At 41.0% G+C, this 16,161-nt stretch overlaps 1 protein-coding gene across 1 annotated transcript in view; it reads left to right on the top strand.

Annotated features, from left to right (window-relative positions):
* AGBL1 (AGBL carboxypeptidase 1) overlaps positions 1-16,161 on the top strand; it is a 245,936-nt gene that overhangs the window by 32,045 nt on the left and 197,730 nt on the right. The window contains exons 7-14 of the mRNA XM_054516258.1: positions 2,825-3,033; positions 7,838-8,003; positions 8,951-9,024; positions 11,140-11,256; positions 12,239-12,840; positions 14,096-14,179; positions 15,205-15,291; positions 15,605-15,753. Coding sequence (XP_054372233.1) covers positions 2,825-3,033; positions 7,838-8,003; positions 8,951-9,024; positions 11,140-11,256; positions 12,239-12,840; positions 14,096-14,179; positions 15,205-15,291; positions 15,605-15,753 — 1,488 coding nt within the window. The remainder of the gene's footprint in view (positions 1-2,824; positions 3,034-7,837; positions 8,004-8,950; positions 9,025-11,139; positions 11,257-12,238; positions 12,841-14,095; positions 14,180-15,204; positions 15,292-15,604; positions 15,754-16,161) is intronic.

Here is a 16,161-nt window from a genome sequence, read left to right as displayed (position 1 = left end):
CTAACTAAAGAATATCAGGGAGAGGGTCAAAAGACAGGACATTTTGCCACTTACCACACAGATTGTATGCACTCACTCCAGGAGGGGTGGTTCTTGCTGCCTACAAATCTGTGCAGTGCTGCTTGTACCTGTATGATTCATTTCCACCATCTGTATTTGTGCCAAAATATAGATAGATACCCATGCTGGTGCATCCCTAGATGGAGAGACCAACAGACACAGACAGGTGGGGGAGGCCTCCTTTTTCTATTCTGCCTTCTGGAGATCTTGGCATACTTCCTCTTTCATTTATTCACTACTTTATTGACTATAGAACTGAAAAAATGGAAAATAAAAAAAAGAAAAACACTGACAGCACAGGAGAGCAGAGGAGAATCAATGAAATCAGACAGGAGAAACAAAATTAATGTGTTTTTTGCCCCTTCAGCAATTAATTCTCATTGCTTCTGATCAAAGGGTTCAGGGAAATCTAGTCCTGCCTCTCCATCTCTTTCTCACAGAACAGACTATCTCAGCTTCATTTTGAAAAGAGACTGTTTTGATCCTGAAAGTGGTGAGTACTACAGAAAACACGTGAGGAAACAGCAAAATTATTCCACTCACCTTCCTCTATGCTTTTCAATGAGTATTAAAACTAAAGCATAGGACAGTTGTGTGTTTTGGTCCCTGTGGAGCTGAGATTCAAATGTGGAAATCTGTCTTAAAAGATCACAGACACTCTTTGAGAGAGATTTTTTTTTTCAACAAATTCCCCAAGAAGCTCTACACACAGTGCTTCCCAGTTCTTCCCTCTTCCTATTGACATTGACACAGAAAGCTTAGACTTCAAGCACTGTGTGCTAGAGGCTATAAAAGCCTAGATCTAGTCCAATTTCATCTGTCCCTGAACAGCTCAGGGAAGCTCTGAGTCTGATCTAAATTGTCCCTACCTTGTGCTCTCCAACTCTGTTCTTCTTGTCATGTTTTATACACATATTACTTTTACAGAGCTTCCTGAGTAATTCTTCAAGGAAGATTGACTGATTTAAGGGGTTAGTCATCCTACAGGTTAGTAAAGATGACAGCTGGTTGAGGATTAACAGGAAATGATGAATAAAATCATTGGGATTGATAAGGGATTCTCAAGCAATTAAAGTTTTCTCACAGAGAGTCAAATAGAAAACAGAAATACAGAGTGAAGGTCAGAGGAGGAGGGTGACCTTCTCCATCTGACAACCACTGAGCCTCAGAATGCAGAGTTAGTGTAGGTGGTTACCAGCAAGGGGAGGCAGGGCTGGAGAGCTGTGTGAGAGCCTGGGCAGGGCTGTGTGGGACTGGAATTGCTGTGGGACCAGCAGGGCCATGGCAGCAGGGTGCTGTGAAGGTGCAGAGCAGCATTAAAATGAGTTGGCAGCCTGGGCTGGGGGTTCTGCTTGGTGCCAATGGTAGAGAAATGTGCAGGACCAGGCCAGGTAGCAGGAAAACCCTCCAATCCCTTCTCCAGGTGAGGGTTTGCTCATCTACTGCAGAGAACAGACTGAGAGAAGGCTTCACTTCGGGTGACTTCTTTCCCCTTTCCAGTGTCTCCATCTACTTCATCACTGGGATTGAGGTTTGCTGCTCCTGCTTATTCCTTCCATGGCTTCTCTTGTTGCTGATTTTCTTCAGGCAGCATCTTCCTATTCTCTCATTTGACCTCTAGCTGCTTCTCCTGTCCTGTGAATCCCCACTGATGGATTTAAAGCTCCAGGTGTGAGAGGCTCTGGCACTTTGTTAATGAAGTGGAAATGGATTGCAGCCCACCAGCTCTGGTACCAAGAGCCATCTGCTGTGAGCTGCAAGTGCTGAGTGCTATTCAGAGAGCTGAGCTCCTGCCTTACATATGCTACCTGCCCCCCAGTTGATTACTGAGCTCCTGACAGCTTTTAATGCCTGTCACAGCAAGGGATGGCAGGGCCAGTCAGGAAAATTTAGGCTGGGTTGGTTTAAAGGGAGGGAGCCTGGGGTCTGGTGTGCCTTCCTTTTTGTCCTGAGGGCCAGGGCAAGGAATGCAGTAGGTGAAGGGATGTGTTTTAGAAATTCAGCAGACTTTGTATTATATCACAAGCTCTTATAAGTCTTATTTTTTTTTAATTTTTTTTTGTAATTTTTCTGCCCATGCAGTAAAGCCTTTAAACATTACCTGAATGTGACCTTTAAAATATTGGTGCCAGGAAGCAACAGAAAAGAAGCCCCAGCTGCTACTGCTCATGTTGGTGTTCTGTTTATTTTTAAATACTGTGGGTTTCCAGAATCACTTGATTCATGGCTTTCATTATACAGGTATTTGTGGGAATACATTTAGAAGACAAAAATAATTTCTCTGGCTGTGGCAGGACTGTACAACTACAAGGTTTTTGAATTTGTTGATCTCAGCAAGGTGTTCTCTCAGGACTGAAGTGCAGCACTGTGGTGAAGATTTTATGCTGTTGACTACTCTTACTTTATTCAGCTTACTCCTCAGGAGCTTTGGTAGTTTCAGGAAATCTTGTGGTGCTGCAACTGGAATTAGGTTTATTAGCACTTGGAAGGAGATGCAGACTTATGGTTTGGTTCATCTGGAGGGTTCCTATTTCCAGACAGGACACTGTTGTGTTTTTTGGGGTGTTTTTTTCATGTAATGTTCCAAGAACATGGGTCATGTTTAACAAACAAGATTTTAAATTTAAAAGAAGTTTAAATTTTTTTTTTTTTAACTGAGAACATTAAGCCAGAATGAGCAGGTGTTAAAGTCTGAGTTCAAGCACTGAGTAGCCCCAATTACCACACAGAAAGGAGTTTAATTCAGCATTTCTCTCCTTTTCAGAGTCAAACAGCCGCCGGGCAGTGAACAGAGGCTACCTGGGTGAATTGCTGAGGCTCTACCAAGACTGGCACCGCAATGATGTCTCCAACAACTACATTTACATTCGTAGGGGTCTCCTGCTCTGCCTAAAGTACATCACCAACATCCAGCTGGGCAGGGAGACTTTCCTTGGTTCCCGGGGAATGGAGATTCTCTTCACAAGTGTGCAGGTAAATGGTGCTTTTTGTGTTTAAATGAGGTGATTTGGTGGTTAGGGCCGGGTTCTGCATCTCACTGCAGGAAATTCCATCATTATATTGGTTCAGGATAGGACATAGAGATGAAAAAACTGATCACATGATGAACTGTTGACTTTTACACAGTTTACACAGTTAGTACTTTAGAAAAGCTGAAATGTTTCAGTTTAAAACAAATCTTAATTCCTATGGGAATTCTAGTTCATGCTTTTAGTGCTTATTTCTCTTTCCCTGTGCATCCTGCTGCCTGCTTGGACATCTCCTGAAGAATGATGCAATATCTCTATAGGGAAATTGCTGAGGTCTTTTGTGAGATTTTCCTTTACAATAACCAGATAATTCCACTCAATTAGCCTTTTAAACAAAATGCTCATTTAGCCAAGCCTTTCCTAATGAGAAACATCCATCAACAGTTTTTCAGGAGGTTAAATTTTAATCTTGTGAAACATTATTGCAAATTCAAGAAAGATACCATGGTCCTGTGGATGGGATGCCCATAAGGTATAGAAAAGGCAGGCACAGAACAGTGAGAGCTTCCTCAGTCTCTCAGCAAAATGCTTCCTTAGCTTGCTTTGAACTTAGAGAAAATCACCTGTGTGATTCCCTAGGAGTGTTTACATTGTCATTCTTACTGGCTATGCATTATCACACTCTAGAACCATCAGAAAGAAAAGCCTGTCTCCTTCCCCCTTAAAATAAATCCATTGCCTCGTGATTCAGTGTGTTTTTCTTCTCCTTCTCCATCACTGTCACGAAGGATTCTTCTGTGAGTCATTTCCTACCAGCAGCCCAGGGGAGACTTCTGGAATTTTTCGCTTCGCTTTCCTCTTGAGGAACTGACCTTCTCTCTAGGTAGGATGAGGTGGCCAGAGCCAGCAGACCTCCCAAGGGATTGGCCTCTGTTAATGAGAAGTCCCTGGTCTGGAGAAACATGAATAGTGTGGATGGAAAGAGCTGCTGAGGGTGGATGTTCCCTCTCAAGAGCCTCCCACAGCTTTCTGAGCTAACACCTCCTGATAGCTCAGCCTGGAGCAACTCCATGGCAAGCGCAAACTTGGGGTCACCTTGGGTGCACAAACAGGAAAAGGCATCCTAAGGCTCCAGTAAACTCTGAAAATGCTAATCCTTCCAAAGGTCAGAAATGGAGCAGAAATGACAGCTTCAGGGGCCTCCAGTTTTTCCCCGTGTGTGCTATTAGGGGGACCTTGGACAAGAAATAACCAAGGTTAATAGATTCAAAGCTCAATGTTCTCTCACTGCTTCTTTGGGATATTGTCAGTCTTGCAGTGTCTCTCCAAGACATGAAGTGTTGGCAGGAGTCTGGCAGCCCTAGGAGATCTCACTCATGCTCTTCCCTATCTAACCTGAGGTAGAGGCTGCTGCTGCCACAAAAATTGATAATTTTCATGAGAGAAGGATGGGAAATCTTGTTTCCTGAGACAGACAACAGGCTGTAGCAAGAGAGAAAGATATGAAGACAGAACAAGACAACTCCTGATTGGGAAAGCAATGACTCTGTGTGTGGACAGTATTTTAGTGCCCTTAGGGAATGCACTGGCTCTGGTGATTAACCTGGACCAGACTCTGAGCAGCTAATGAGATTTTTACAGTGTTAAAATCTGGGTAGAAAAGTTCTGCTGAAACTTCTTAAGTTTTCTTTGTTTGTTTGGGCTTTTTGTTTTTCTTATATGTACATATTTATTGAAATGAAAACCATTTTTCCAGGATGGGTTTGTTTTAAACTCCAGTGGAAATTCTATTTACAAGGCTGGTTTTCAATTGAAACCTCTCTGGCTGCCTATTGTCCAGGCTGATGGACAGATGAAATACCTGAGCTTTTAATAGCCCTTAAGCTTATTTCTTTACAGGAGTAGCCAGTAGTTCAAAAACTGTCACCTCACATAGATTAGAAGTGACTGCTACTCAATTTGAGGAGAGTTTAGAGATATTTTAAGGGAATTTAGAGGTATTTTGAATTCTACTCCTACCCAGAATAAAGAATAATTATAGATAATGAAATCATTCATGGAAGGGAAGTACTTTCTGTTCCCATTCCCTTTTCCTAGCTGCGCTTTGATTTTCCTGACAGTTAAATGGTATATTCACATCAGCATTGTCTGGTTTTGTGTGCAGTGACAGAGCTGCCTACTCTGAGACAGGAAAACAGGTTTCTATGTGCTTTAGGAGATACTGCTGCATGGAATGTTATCTTGAATGTTTATCACTTTTCCATCTGGCTTCTTAAGCTTGCCTTGTTTCTCTTCAGCCTCCCCTACTACTCTAGGATAATATTACCCTATATTCTACTCTGTTTGCCAGTAGGAGCATCAATCAGCATCACTATCTTTTGTCTTACTGTCATATTGAAACCTCCTTTTGTTTTTCCCCCTATATATCACATGCCATAATATCTGTCCTATTCCAGATTCAGTGGAGAAAAGATTGTGTGGAGATTAAAAAGCAGATCTGAATCCAGGTTAGCTTTACATGAGTTTTATGAGCTAAGGATTTACTCTTCCCTCATTCACATTATCCCACCACAAAATAATGGGATAGCTACACACATACAGAGCAGTCTCCTGTCTGCTTCCCAGGTGTCAGTAAAAAGGGCTTTTCCAATACACTGGTGTAATCATTTTCAGCCATTTGTAAACAGTGTTACCTCAGAACGTCAGAGCACTTTATGAGCAGTAATGAAAACAGTCCCACAAATTCCCTCTAAGGTATCTGAAGGCTTGTTTGCACTTCTGAGCTAATTTGCTGCTCAGAAAAATGACTTCCAAATAGCATCACTGAGTAATTCCATCACTGAGTAACTCCATGTGTTGAAGTTCATTGTCTGGATGAACATGCCTTGGTCTTGACTATTTAAATTCACTTGGCAGTGAATTAAGGAGGTTGTCCCAAGGCAGGCAATTAAACAGTCCTGCATTCACTGTTTGAGCAAAAACAGATCAGTTTTAGTAAACTGAACTAGTAGACTGTTGAGAATATTAGCTTGTTCCCACATGTAGGCAAACTTTCCTAATCTTTCCTTTAATAACAAGCAAACAAAGGCAACCATATGAAGGAGTGAACAAATTGAAACAGAAATAGAAACCAGTTCTCCTTGGTGTTTGCTCTACCCATAATAAAACTTTCCTCAGAGATGCTTTCATCATTTTCTTTTCTCTCCCCCTAGTTCCAAACAGTCAGAGAACCAGAAATACATATTAAAATTCTTGTAGTGAGTCTTGTAAGCATGTCAGCTTTAGATGATTTTTTCTAGCCTCCCTACAGGAATCCTGGTTAATCCCACTGAATCTTATAATGCCATTCAATCATACATGAGAAAACAGTAAAATCCTCCCCAACCAAAAGAACCCCAGTACAGCCATTTTCCTGTTCCTGGTTATAATAAAGTACTTTATCACAGAACCATTTAGATTGGAAAAGGCCTTTAAGATTGAATCCAGTCATTAAACCAGCATTCTCAAGTCCACTCCTAAACAGTGCCACCTTTTCCTAGAAGGAGATGAGGTTAGGTAGAAGCTGTGATCCAATGGTCATTTTATGGTTTTCTTTTTTTACATTCTTTTGGCCTTCTGCCTGGTTCTGCTGAATGCTTGGATTGTCTGTTTGGTTTTTTTTTTTTTTGTCCAGCCCAAACGCTGACTATGGGCTGTCAGGCAATGACATGAAGCATCTGTTCTCCCCTCTTGGTTGTTCCATTTTATCTCTACCTCAGGGAAGCAAAATCATGAAATGGTGGTAGAAGGTATTGCAATAGTTCTCTTTTGCCTTGTAGCATATTCATACTGCTAGGTTTAAGTTGCATTCCTGTTCTGATGAGCTCAGTCTTAGTTCCAAACCACTGAAGAAAACATGCTGAGAGGCAGAGTGAAAATTGTGAATTTGGATAGAATTCTGCACTTATGACTCACGCTGATGGCGGCTGTGCTTTGGGTGTGCTGTATTTGGGCAAATCCAAGGGCTGGGTTTTCTGAGAATTGCACCCATTGGCTTTAAACAACTTTGCCTTTGTGCAGCATTATCATTCCTTTATCCAAACTCCCTAATGTTCTATTGGAGACATACACTGTGATGTACGAAGACATAGATCACTTCTATGATGTCTCAAGGGGTCTTTCTTTAGTTCTGTGGGGGTTTTGATTTGTTTTCTTTGCAACAAAAGTCTGAGGAGCTCACTTGCACAGCAGTACAACAAAAATACAAAATATTCAGTGTCTTCAAAGTATACCTGGGCTCTAAAAAATCTTTACATGTCTATTTTCTCCTCTCGATTATAGAAGCAGAAATTGTGGGATACTGCAGTTATTAATTATTTTATGATTAGGTAATTTATAGTGATCTTTCAGAATAGCTTTTGGGCCTAATGGTTTAACCACAGAGAACAGAGTACAGTGGGAGTGTATTCTCTTTGAGAAGACATTATGTACCCTGAACCCACTGAAATAGTGGTGTTAACTCTGTTAGTTTGTCTCTGAGTTTTGGCATGATTCTGGGTGTAGTTGTGCTGAAGCTGCAGAAGCACAGATTTTGGCATGTTTTGGCAGCCAGAATATACACATGATAAGGTTTTTTCAAGAGTAAACCTGTAAGTCTTACAGAACTGGAAAACCAAGATTACGATGTTTTGCTGCAGTTTATGGGTGCGAATCATGAGTGGTGAAGGGAGTTATGTTCTCACCAGAAGAGTGGCTCTGCTCTTGGGGATTATGACAGGCAGGGCTGTTGTAAAAGGCTATTCTTAATGTAGTTCTCCTTTGTTTCCTAGGACTGTTTATCCTGTAAAAATCTGGATCCTATCATAACTACTGCGACTCATATTCTGAGAAAGTGCTACCCCAAGGAGCATCTGCCTGTGGTGACTGTAAGGAGTTCCTATTCCTTCCCTCTTCCTGGGAATGCCAGTGCTGAACCTCCATGTGAGGGATCTGAAGGTAAATAACTAAAGGGTGGAGTTCAGAAGGAGGAAAAGGAGCATGACATGAGAATTAAGTGTGGGATCTGGTGAAGGGAGACTTGGCATAATCCTGAGGATTACAGTTTGAATTAATCTGATAACCTACAGTGTCACTCAGTAGGGAAGAAATTACTCCCAGGTCTTCTTGAAGCTGCAAGGGTCTATTTGTAGAATAAATGAGAGAAGATGTAAAAGAGGAAGGAAAAGGAAAAAAAAATATTCTATTATCCAACAAATAAAGGAACAGAGTGGGTATAGCAGAGGCTGGAGATGCCATTGCTCCCCAGTAGCAGACAGAGATGTAATTGTGCCTGTGCATTGGCTGCTTGGGGGGTAAAAACTGCCCTGCAGCTTTTTCAGTGAAGAATGGCAAGAATTATTATCCTTTCTAAAGTAAAAGCAGGCAGCAGTCATGCTGCATGAGTAAAAGATGGGAGTTCTTGCTGGAAAGCAGAGCTCAAGCACAGGCAGGACAGCTACTCTGCAGAAAAGGCTCCATGATACACAGAGCAATTTTTGCTACATTCAATTTTGTGTGGAAGATGCTGAAATACTATAACAATCATAGCAGTAAAACACCCTAATCTAGATAATACAGATTAAGAGCATCCTGTAATATCATTGCAGCCAAGCAGAAAATCTCTATATTGCTTTGTAAAATGAGTTGGATCCATATCATGGGGACATTTGTCATGGTTTTCAAAGGCAGCGCTTGAGTCCAAGAGAACAGAGCTTTAAAAACTGGGTGAATTAGTGCCAAATTCATTTATATGAGATTAACAAATGGGATTTGCTTTAATCAGGGTTGTGGTGGGTTGTGGACTGTGTGGCACACATAGAAGAATTTACATGTATTTCTCTTTGGGGTATGAGAGGGATATTGGGTTGAACACCTTTGTCTCTGTCTCCTTCCTACTTCTGCAGATGACAGTGAAAGTGAAGGAGAGGAAGAGGATGAAAAAGACTGGGATAATGAGGATGTGGAGAGTAAAGAGGAAGTAGGTATACAAGCCATAGTTCCCATAATTATCTGCATACTGGAAAATAAAACATATTGTTGTCTATTTTGACACCCTGAAAGACTAAGCAGAGAATGTAGATGTGCACGTGTCCCACGTGAACCCACTACATGGATAATGGGAGGATGCTTGAAAAAAGGAAAGGAGAATGCATTGAATTTCACTAGAAAGTGCCCTGCATTTATTCTATTCATTGTCATGCTTGTCACCCAGGGTGGAGGGGGTTTGGTGACTCTGTTCCTGCACAGTGACTGCGCAGAATCACATCCACAGTCAGGCATAAATGGTGGATCTTTGATCCACTAGGCATATGCCAGGAAAATGGCACTTAGGGGAAATTGATTTATCATCTAGGAAAGGCTAACCCTCTCTTTATTCCTATGTCAGAGCATATTTGGGCTGTGCAACTACCCTGAGGAAAAGGCTAGTTCTTTTAAGCCACAGCTGGTGCATTTGAACCTATATTCCTTCTTTATTTGCTGCTGTGCACAGACAAATAATACAATGAATTATTCAATACTTCTCTGAATTCTCCCTTAGCACTCTCCCTTCAGTGGCCTAACTGGCAAAAAAAAACTTCTACCAGCTGAGGATGAGGGTGCAAACTTTTCTGTTGTGAAAATACAAACTAGCTCATATGCAAATGTGAAGTAGTGGATGCTGCTAATAAGTCTTATCCACATAAAGTGGCTTGGGAAAGCAAATTAAAGAAATGAAGTTGCAAATACGGTCTAATTAGAAATGATTGAGACTTCTGTGAAAGGGAGTTCTCATTACTTGCCCTGTCTTTTTCTCCTCAAATGTTAAACTGATGTCACCCAGTAAAAAAAGGAAGTTAAACCCCCCTCACATTATCTGAGTGTCCTAACTTGCCCCTGTCTGGTTGTTTTTATCTGACTATTAGAGCTCGTCAAGATGCTCATTAGGAATAAGGCTCATAGTGGATTTATCTCCTTCTTTAATTAGTTATTCATTCAGTAACAGCTCCTCTATGCTTCTGAGCTATTTCATTATTCATAAGGATTTACCAAGTAGATGTAAGCAGTTTTGGGGTTGCCTTTTTTTTTTGCCTAAGAGCTTATTCTGCATATGAGTTTTAAATACTGTTTGTCTGGTTTGCTGGTCATATATCTCCTGTAAAAAACCTTGCTAAAGGGAAAGCAAGCAGGGAATGGATAATGAACTTTCAGCTTATCCTTTTTTTTTTTTTTTTGTTTAAGATCTTTTGCACAACGTTTGCTAGTATTGATGTGATTTGCAAACATTTTCACAGCAACAAAACACATATCCATGCATGCTAGCAACACCAACCAAACTGAAACTTGGCTCTACCCTTCCATCAGGAGCTGTTTAGAGCTCTATGAAAATAAAAATCACCACATCAACCATCTATTCTTTTCCATCCAAAATCTTCTTATGCATCAATATGCTCTCAGTGGCAAATCCTTTTCAGCTGAGCTCATGTTTCTGGCAGGTCTTCACTGCCTTTTCATCTCTGCCCAAACAACTCTTCAGACTCTGCTTTGTGACCCAAGTGTGGCTCAGGGTTTGAAATGTCATGGGCACTGGTGCATTCAGGCAATTTTACTTTTTTTCTTTTTATAACAGCTTTGGAAATGAATCTATTTGTCAGGAGCAAATAATTTCTTTGATGGCATTTGGTGGGACACAGACATGTTGAATTATTTGAATAATGCTGTAATGTAATGCCCAGTCATCAATACCATGTCTTCATACTTTCCTCTTGCTCCAACTTTTCCTGGTGTGTGTGGTTGTTTGTTTTTTTTTTTTTGTTTTTTTTTTTTTTTTGTTTGTTTTTTTTTTTTTTTTTTGTTTGTTTGTTTTTTTTTTTTTTGGTGCTGTTTTATTTTGGGGATATTTGGGTTTTTTATAATGCAATAGCTGAATGCTTGACACAGTTTGGCTTTGGTCACCCATATCAGCACTCTGATATGGGTGAGGCTGCACATTAATGCACAGCAGCCTTTGACTGTGAAAGTTTCAGACACTGTTTTTATCCTCAATTCACTGATGGTTGAGATCATCTCATGGGGCAGGTGTAATACACGTGCTTTTCTAATTCTGCTTTTGTAGGATTGTGACTTGGAGACAGATGTGAATAAATTGAGGTCAAGGCCAATGCTTGACCGGCCAGAACAAGAACTTGAAAAATATGAAGCTCTGTGTGCAGAACTTTTCCAGAATTTTCAGGTATGATTGTAGTGCAGTTTCCTTTATTTGTAAATATTCCAGAATTTAAGAAATACTTGAAAGGGAGCATTGACAAGTAATAGCTAGACAAGGCTATTTCAATAGTGAACCTGTAAGTCTTACAGGACTAGAAAGCCAAAGATTATGACTTTTTGCAGTAGTTCATTGGTGTGAATCATGAGTGAAAAAGGAATGATGTTTGATGCACATTTGTCTGGGTGTAGATTAAGTAAGCACTGTTGAATCAATTGCCACATGAGAAATCTGTCAGATAATTTGTATCCTTGCTGGCAATTTCAACAGCAATATCAAAATCAGAATGAGATGTGAAAAGTAAATACTGTCAACTAGTGGTTTGAAGGAAGAGGAGATTGCACTGCCACTGAATGAAATGAACAGTTCAAATAATTTTTTTTCTAGTGATGCTTGGGACAAAAAAAGGAATATTGCATTTATTACAAGTTTTGGAATTTAGGAGAGCTGAAAATCCTGTTTCAAATATGAATCTGAAAAAGATCTCTGGGTTAATGTATCTCCTGTACACAAAATATTGTGATACTGATTGTGACCATAAGTAGCCAAATGGGATTAAATCATTCTCTCGCATGAAGATGGGGGTGGAATTTTGCGTGACCGATTGGCCACCTTTACCCTCCTGTAACACTTATATTTAAAAAAAATGCCTTTCAAAATAATCTTCCCTTCTTTGTTTGAATGATTGGTTTTGGTTGAGTCATCTGGGCGAGTCATCTCCAATCACATCCTTTTGGTTTCTGAGGATTTCTGTTGAAACAGCTTTGTGGATAGAGAAATGCTGGCAGGTGGTCCATGCAGTGATTTTGCTCTGGCTGTTTTCTTGGTTGAGTACAGTTTTGGGAGATGTGTAAATATTTCCTCTTTTCCCTCTTGAAAGGTTTCCTCTGGAAGGAGGCACAATCTGTCTGTAGTTTCTTTTAATTTTTTCTACTTTTTAAATTTAAAGGAGCTTGAATTTGAGTCTGAGGAAAAGAAGAGTTTGGAGGACAGGACTGAGAGTCTTCCCTCTGCTCCCTCTCATTTCATTCCAAGTGCTACTTCTGTGAAGCATCCAAACTGCAGATGGAGAAACCAAAGTGTCACAGAGATGGGACCAGATCCAGGAGAACAGGATTTCAAAGCCCCATTGCAGAGCTGGAGAAAGAAGGAGGAATGCATATGGGATAAGAATGATGAAAACAGAGACATTGCTGAAAAAGCCCAGGATAAAGACTTCTGTGAGGAGGAAGATCCAGCCACGAGTCATGTGTTTGCTTTGTGCTCTCTCCTAAAAGATGCTGCATGGTACAAAAAGGTGTTTTACCCTCTTTGTGAGGCCTCGATCAATCCTAGTCCTGAAGGGAGGCTGGAGAGCTCCGATACGGTTAGAAACCTTCTGGAGAAACACCAAGGAGATATCCCATTCCACAGCCCTCGTTTCTATGCAGCCAGGGCCAAATGTGTGAAGTCCATCCCAGGCTACAGAGAGCTGGCATTCCCGGATTTCTGGGGTCACCAGCCACCTCCTTACAGCAAGCCCGTGCTGGAGCGCAAGCATGGGCTCCAAAGGTGATGGTGCTTTAAACTGGGGACCAAGCTGAGAGCTCTTGGGCTCAAAACTGGCTTATGTAGGTTCTGACTCTAACAGCTCTGAATGCCTTAGGAAGCTATTGAACAAATTTTTTGCTACCCAATTATGTGCCTCAACTGATTGATAAATTCATCAATAATGGGAAGCTTAGATGGGAATCTAAGCTGGGTTGTGAATCTACGACCTTGTTAGAACACAAATGAAAACAAGTCCATTTTGGTGATGGAGAAGCCTCTGTGTCCTTGTGAGATATGTTTTTACCTTTGATCTTACTCTTTATTCAGGCACTTTAGTTCTTGCATTGTTGGTCCCACCTGATTCTTCCAGGGAAAATCCTATCTGTCCTTTCAGAAAGGATGTCTCATTATTTAGGTGCTCAGATGAGTGGGGAGCTGTGTTCTGAAGATGTGCTGGGAGAGAAAGCTCTTAATTACAGTCTTTTTGGCTTGACATAGGCCTATATGCAATGACTTTATATTTCTTTTTAGTGGTGTAGGGGATTATTAGCAGGCAGAAAAGATGGTGGGTTCTGTGCTAAAATTAGAGTTGCTCAACTGATGTTATTAGTTGAGACTACTGATTTCTGACTGCTAGGATTCTTTCTGCAGTAAATATATGAGCTAGAAATCTTGTTTTGAGGGAAATTCAGTCTACCATCTTCTTGCACTGTAGCTCTAAATGCTTTGCTTTTATGGCTACAACAACGTGTAACTGTATGGCTGAAATGGGACTAATCATATCATGCTTCAAGGCATAGCATGATTGCTTCAAAGGTTAGGAAGAAAATCTGGTATTCCACATTTGATCATCTTCAGGGATCAGAGAAGCTCTTTTTAATAATGAGTAGAAATCAGCTTGAATATAGTCAATATTCACTATGAGTCAGACTAGTAGGTTTGTAAGTAATGGCAGATATTTCCTCACAGGGTAAGATTGACCACTTGGGGGTTGGCATTGACTGGGAAGAACTGAGGGTAAATCAAATTTGACACAATCCAGTAGTGAATAAACAATCTTCCAGAATCAGTCATTTAACCCAAAAGGCAACTTCTAATGAGGACAGAGCAGAAGTGTTCTCATGATGGGAAAAAAAGTTCACCTGGAATTAGCACATGGAAGTCCTTTCCAGTCCTTAAAAAGAATTTCCTAAGACTCTTTCTAGAAGAATACTCTATATCAATATTTCTCACACTGTCACTACAATTTTCTGATTTGCTGCTTTCTTTTTCCCAGAGACAAAGTCCTTGATGATGTTCGCCGCCTAATCCAGCCGGGGGATGTGATAGGAAGAACCGTGTTTGATTTAGATGATCCCAGGTGGGTCCCTTAAATTGAGTGCTGCAACCAGGAGCACTGTCAGTGCTGTCACTGAGCTCAGTTTACTTGATCAGCTCTGATAAAGGCAAAGTAGCAGGAGGTAAAGGCCTAACAGAGAAAATATCCAGGGGGGTAGATTGTTTCTAGGTGACTCCAGGGAAAGGATTTGTTGTGGAAGCCACTGGAGCAGGAAATCATCAGAACTTTTAGACAGAACAAGAAAATCCATACATCAAAGGGACTGTGGGTTGTCCCTGGATCCATCTGCATTGCATGCAGTGATTTGGAACAGAGGTGAAGACTGGTGCTGGGAACTGTACTGACAAATCCATCTTCTCCACCCCCTGTGGCAGAATTTCCCATGGAGTGTCTGCACAGCCAGTGCCACAGGCTGTAGATGTGTTTCATAAGTGTGACACTCACACAGCACTTCAAAAACACCCCTCAAACATCTGGCCTTGTGAAAGCTTTAAGCACTCAACTATGGTCTGTGAGGAGATGTAGCACTGGGCAGTTGAGAGGGTCCCAAATTTAAAGAAATTGCATTCAGAGGAAGTATGGGTGACTTGGAAAACATTCTTTGTAGCAGAAAAGAGGTGAGAGTTTGAGGTAGAAGAAAGTTATTAAGTTGCTTAGGATTAATTTAAGGGTTTCTAAGCAGTTGGAGAAAGAAACCCTATAGATGAAGGAAGAGTAAATATAGAGTAATTGTATAAAGCTGCCTTTTGCAATTAATGAAATAATAGGAATAGTCCAGTGGGAAAGTAACTGGAATAAAGGAAGCAAACATGGACAAAAGAGAGTATTGGGAAAAGGAAAGATGATTTAGAATTACCAAGCAAGACTAGAGAGAAAAGCTGCATTGGAGAGGGAGGTTATGGATTTGCTCACCTCCTCCTCCTTCCCAGGGTCTTACTTATTAAAAAAATTATTAAGGCAAATTTTAGCATAGAAAAGGTGCGGGGAAAGCTTGTCTTTGAAGCAATCTGCTACAGGTGTCCTTGCTTTGCTTTGCTTTCCAGCAGTCTCTCCAGCCCAGCTGCTCCAGGCTGTCTGACATTTTTCTCCAAGTTTGAGTCAGGAAACCTTCGGAAGGCGATCCAAGTGCGCGAGTAAGTACCCCTGCGCAGAGGTGTCCCAGTGTGGGATGGTGGCCTCTTCCTGGCTTTGGAAAGGGTCAGCCAGGGAAGCAGCTTAGATGATGTGAAGCTTATTATGCCTTCTAACACCTGGATGTCATGGAAGGAACATGATTAAGAAAACAGAGCTCAAAATGTTTTGACTGTTATAGTGTGAGTATTTAATGGTGTTTGATGGTGTTGCTCACAAAATATCAATCAATTTGACTGCACAGCCTGCTATCAGCGTGTTCAGTGACAGACAGGGGGTGTTCATGGCCACTGCTTTTATTATTTTCCTTCACAGGTTTGAGTATGACCTAATTATGAATGCAGATGTGAACAGCAGCCAGCACCACCAGTGGTTCTACTTCGAGGTCCGTGACATGAAGTCAGCAGTTCCCTATCGCTTCAACATCATCAACTGTGAGAAGCTCAACAGCCAGTTTAATTATGGTATGGGCCTTTGGGGAATTGGGGCAGCCTTCTCTTCACAAGAATATCTTTTTAATGCCATAAAGGTTTCAAACTCTCCAGGTCTATAAGGGAGACTGTAAATTCAATCTTATCTTCCCTGAAGTCCACTGAAAAAGTCACTTTAGATTTGTCAAGGAATCTTTGTCTATTCTCAGGAGGACTGAGGAGGAAACTGAATATTGAGACCTGGGAGAGGATTTGTGAGGGGAAATAAACATCACTGTTGTTTTTATAGACCAAAACTGAAGACGAATGGCACTAGGGTTGGGAGAGCTGGGGGGGAAAGGCAATCTGTTAGAACGGAATGAGCAGCACAGGATTCAAAAGTACTTCTAAGATTTAAATAAATGTGATAATCCTTAAACAAATATTCACAATTCTTTGGTT

Source organism: Molothrus ater, chromosome 13 (genome assembly GCF_012460135.2).
Source record: "Molothrus ater isolate BHLD 08-10-18 breed brown headed cowbird chromosome 13, BPBGC_Mater_1.1, whole genome shotgun sequence".
Taxonomy (NCBI): domain Eukaryota; kingdom Metazoa; phylum Chordata; class Aves; order Passeriformes; family Icteridae; genus Molothrus; species Molothrus ater.
Note: the sequence above shows the minus strand (reverse complement) of the source record. Positions and strands in the feature narration are given on the sequence as shown.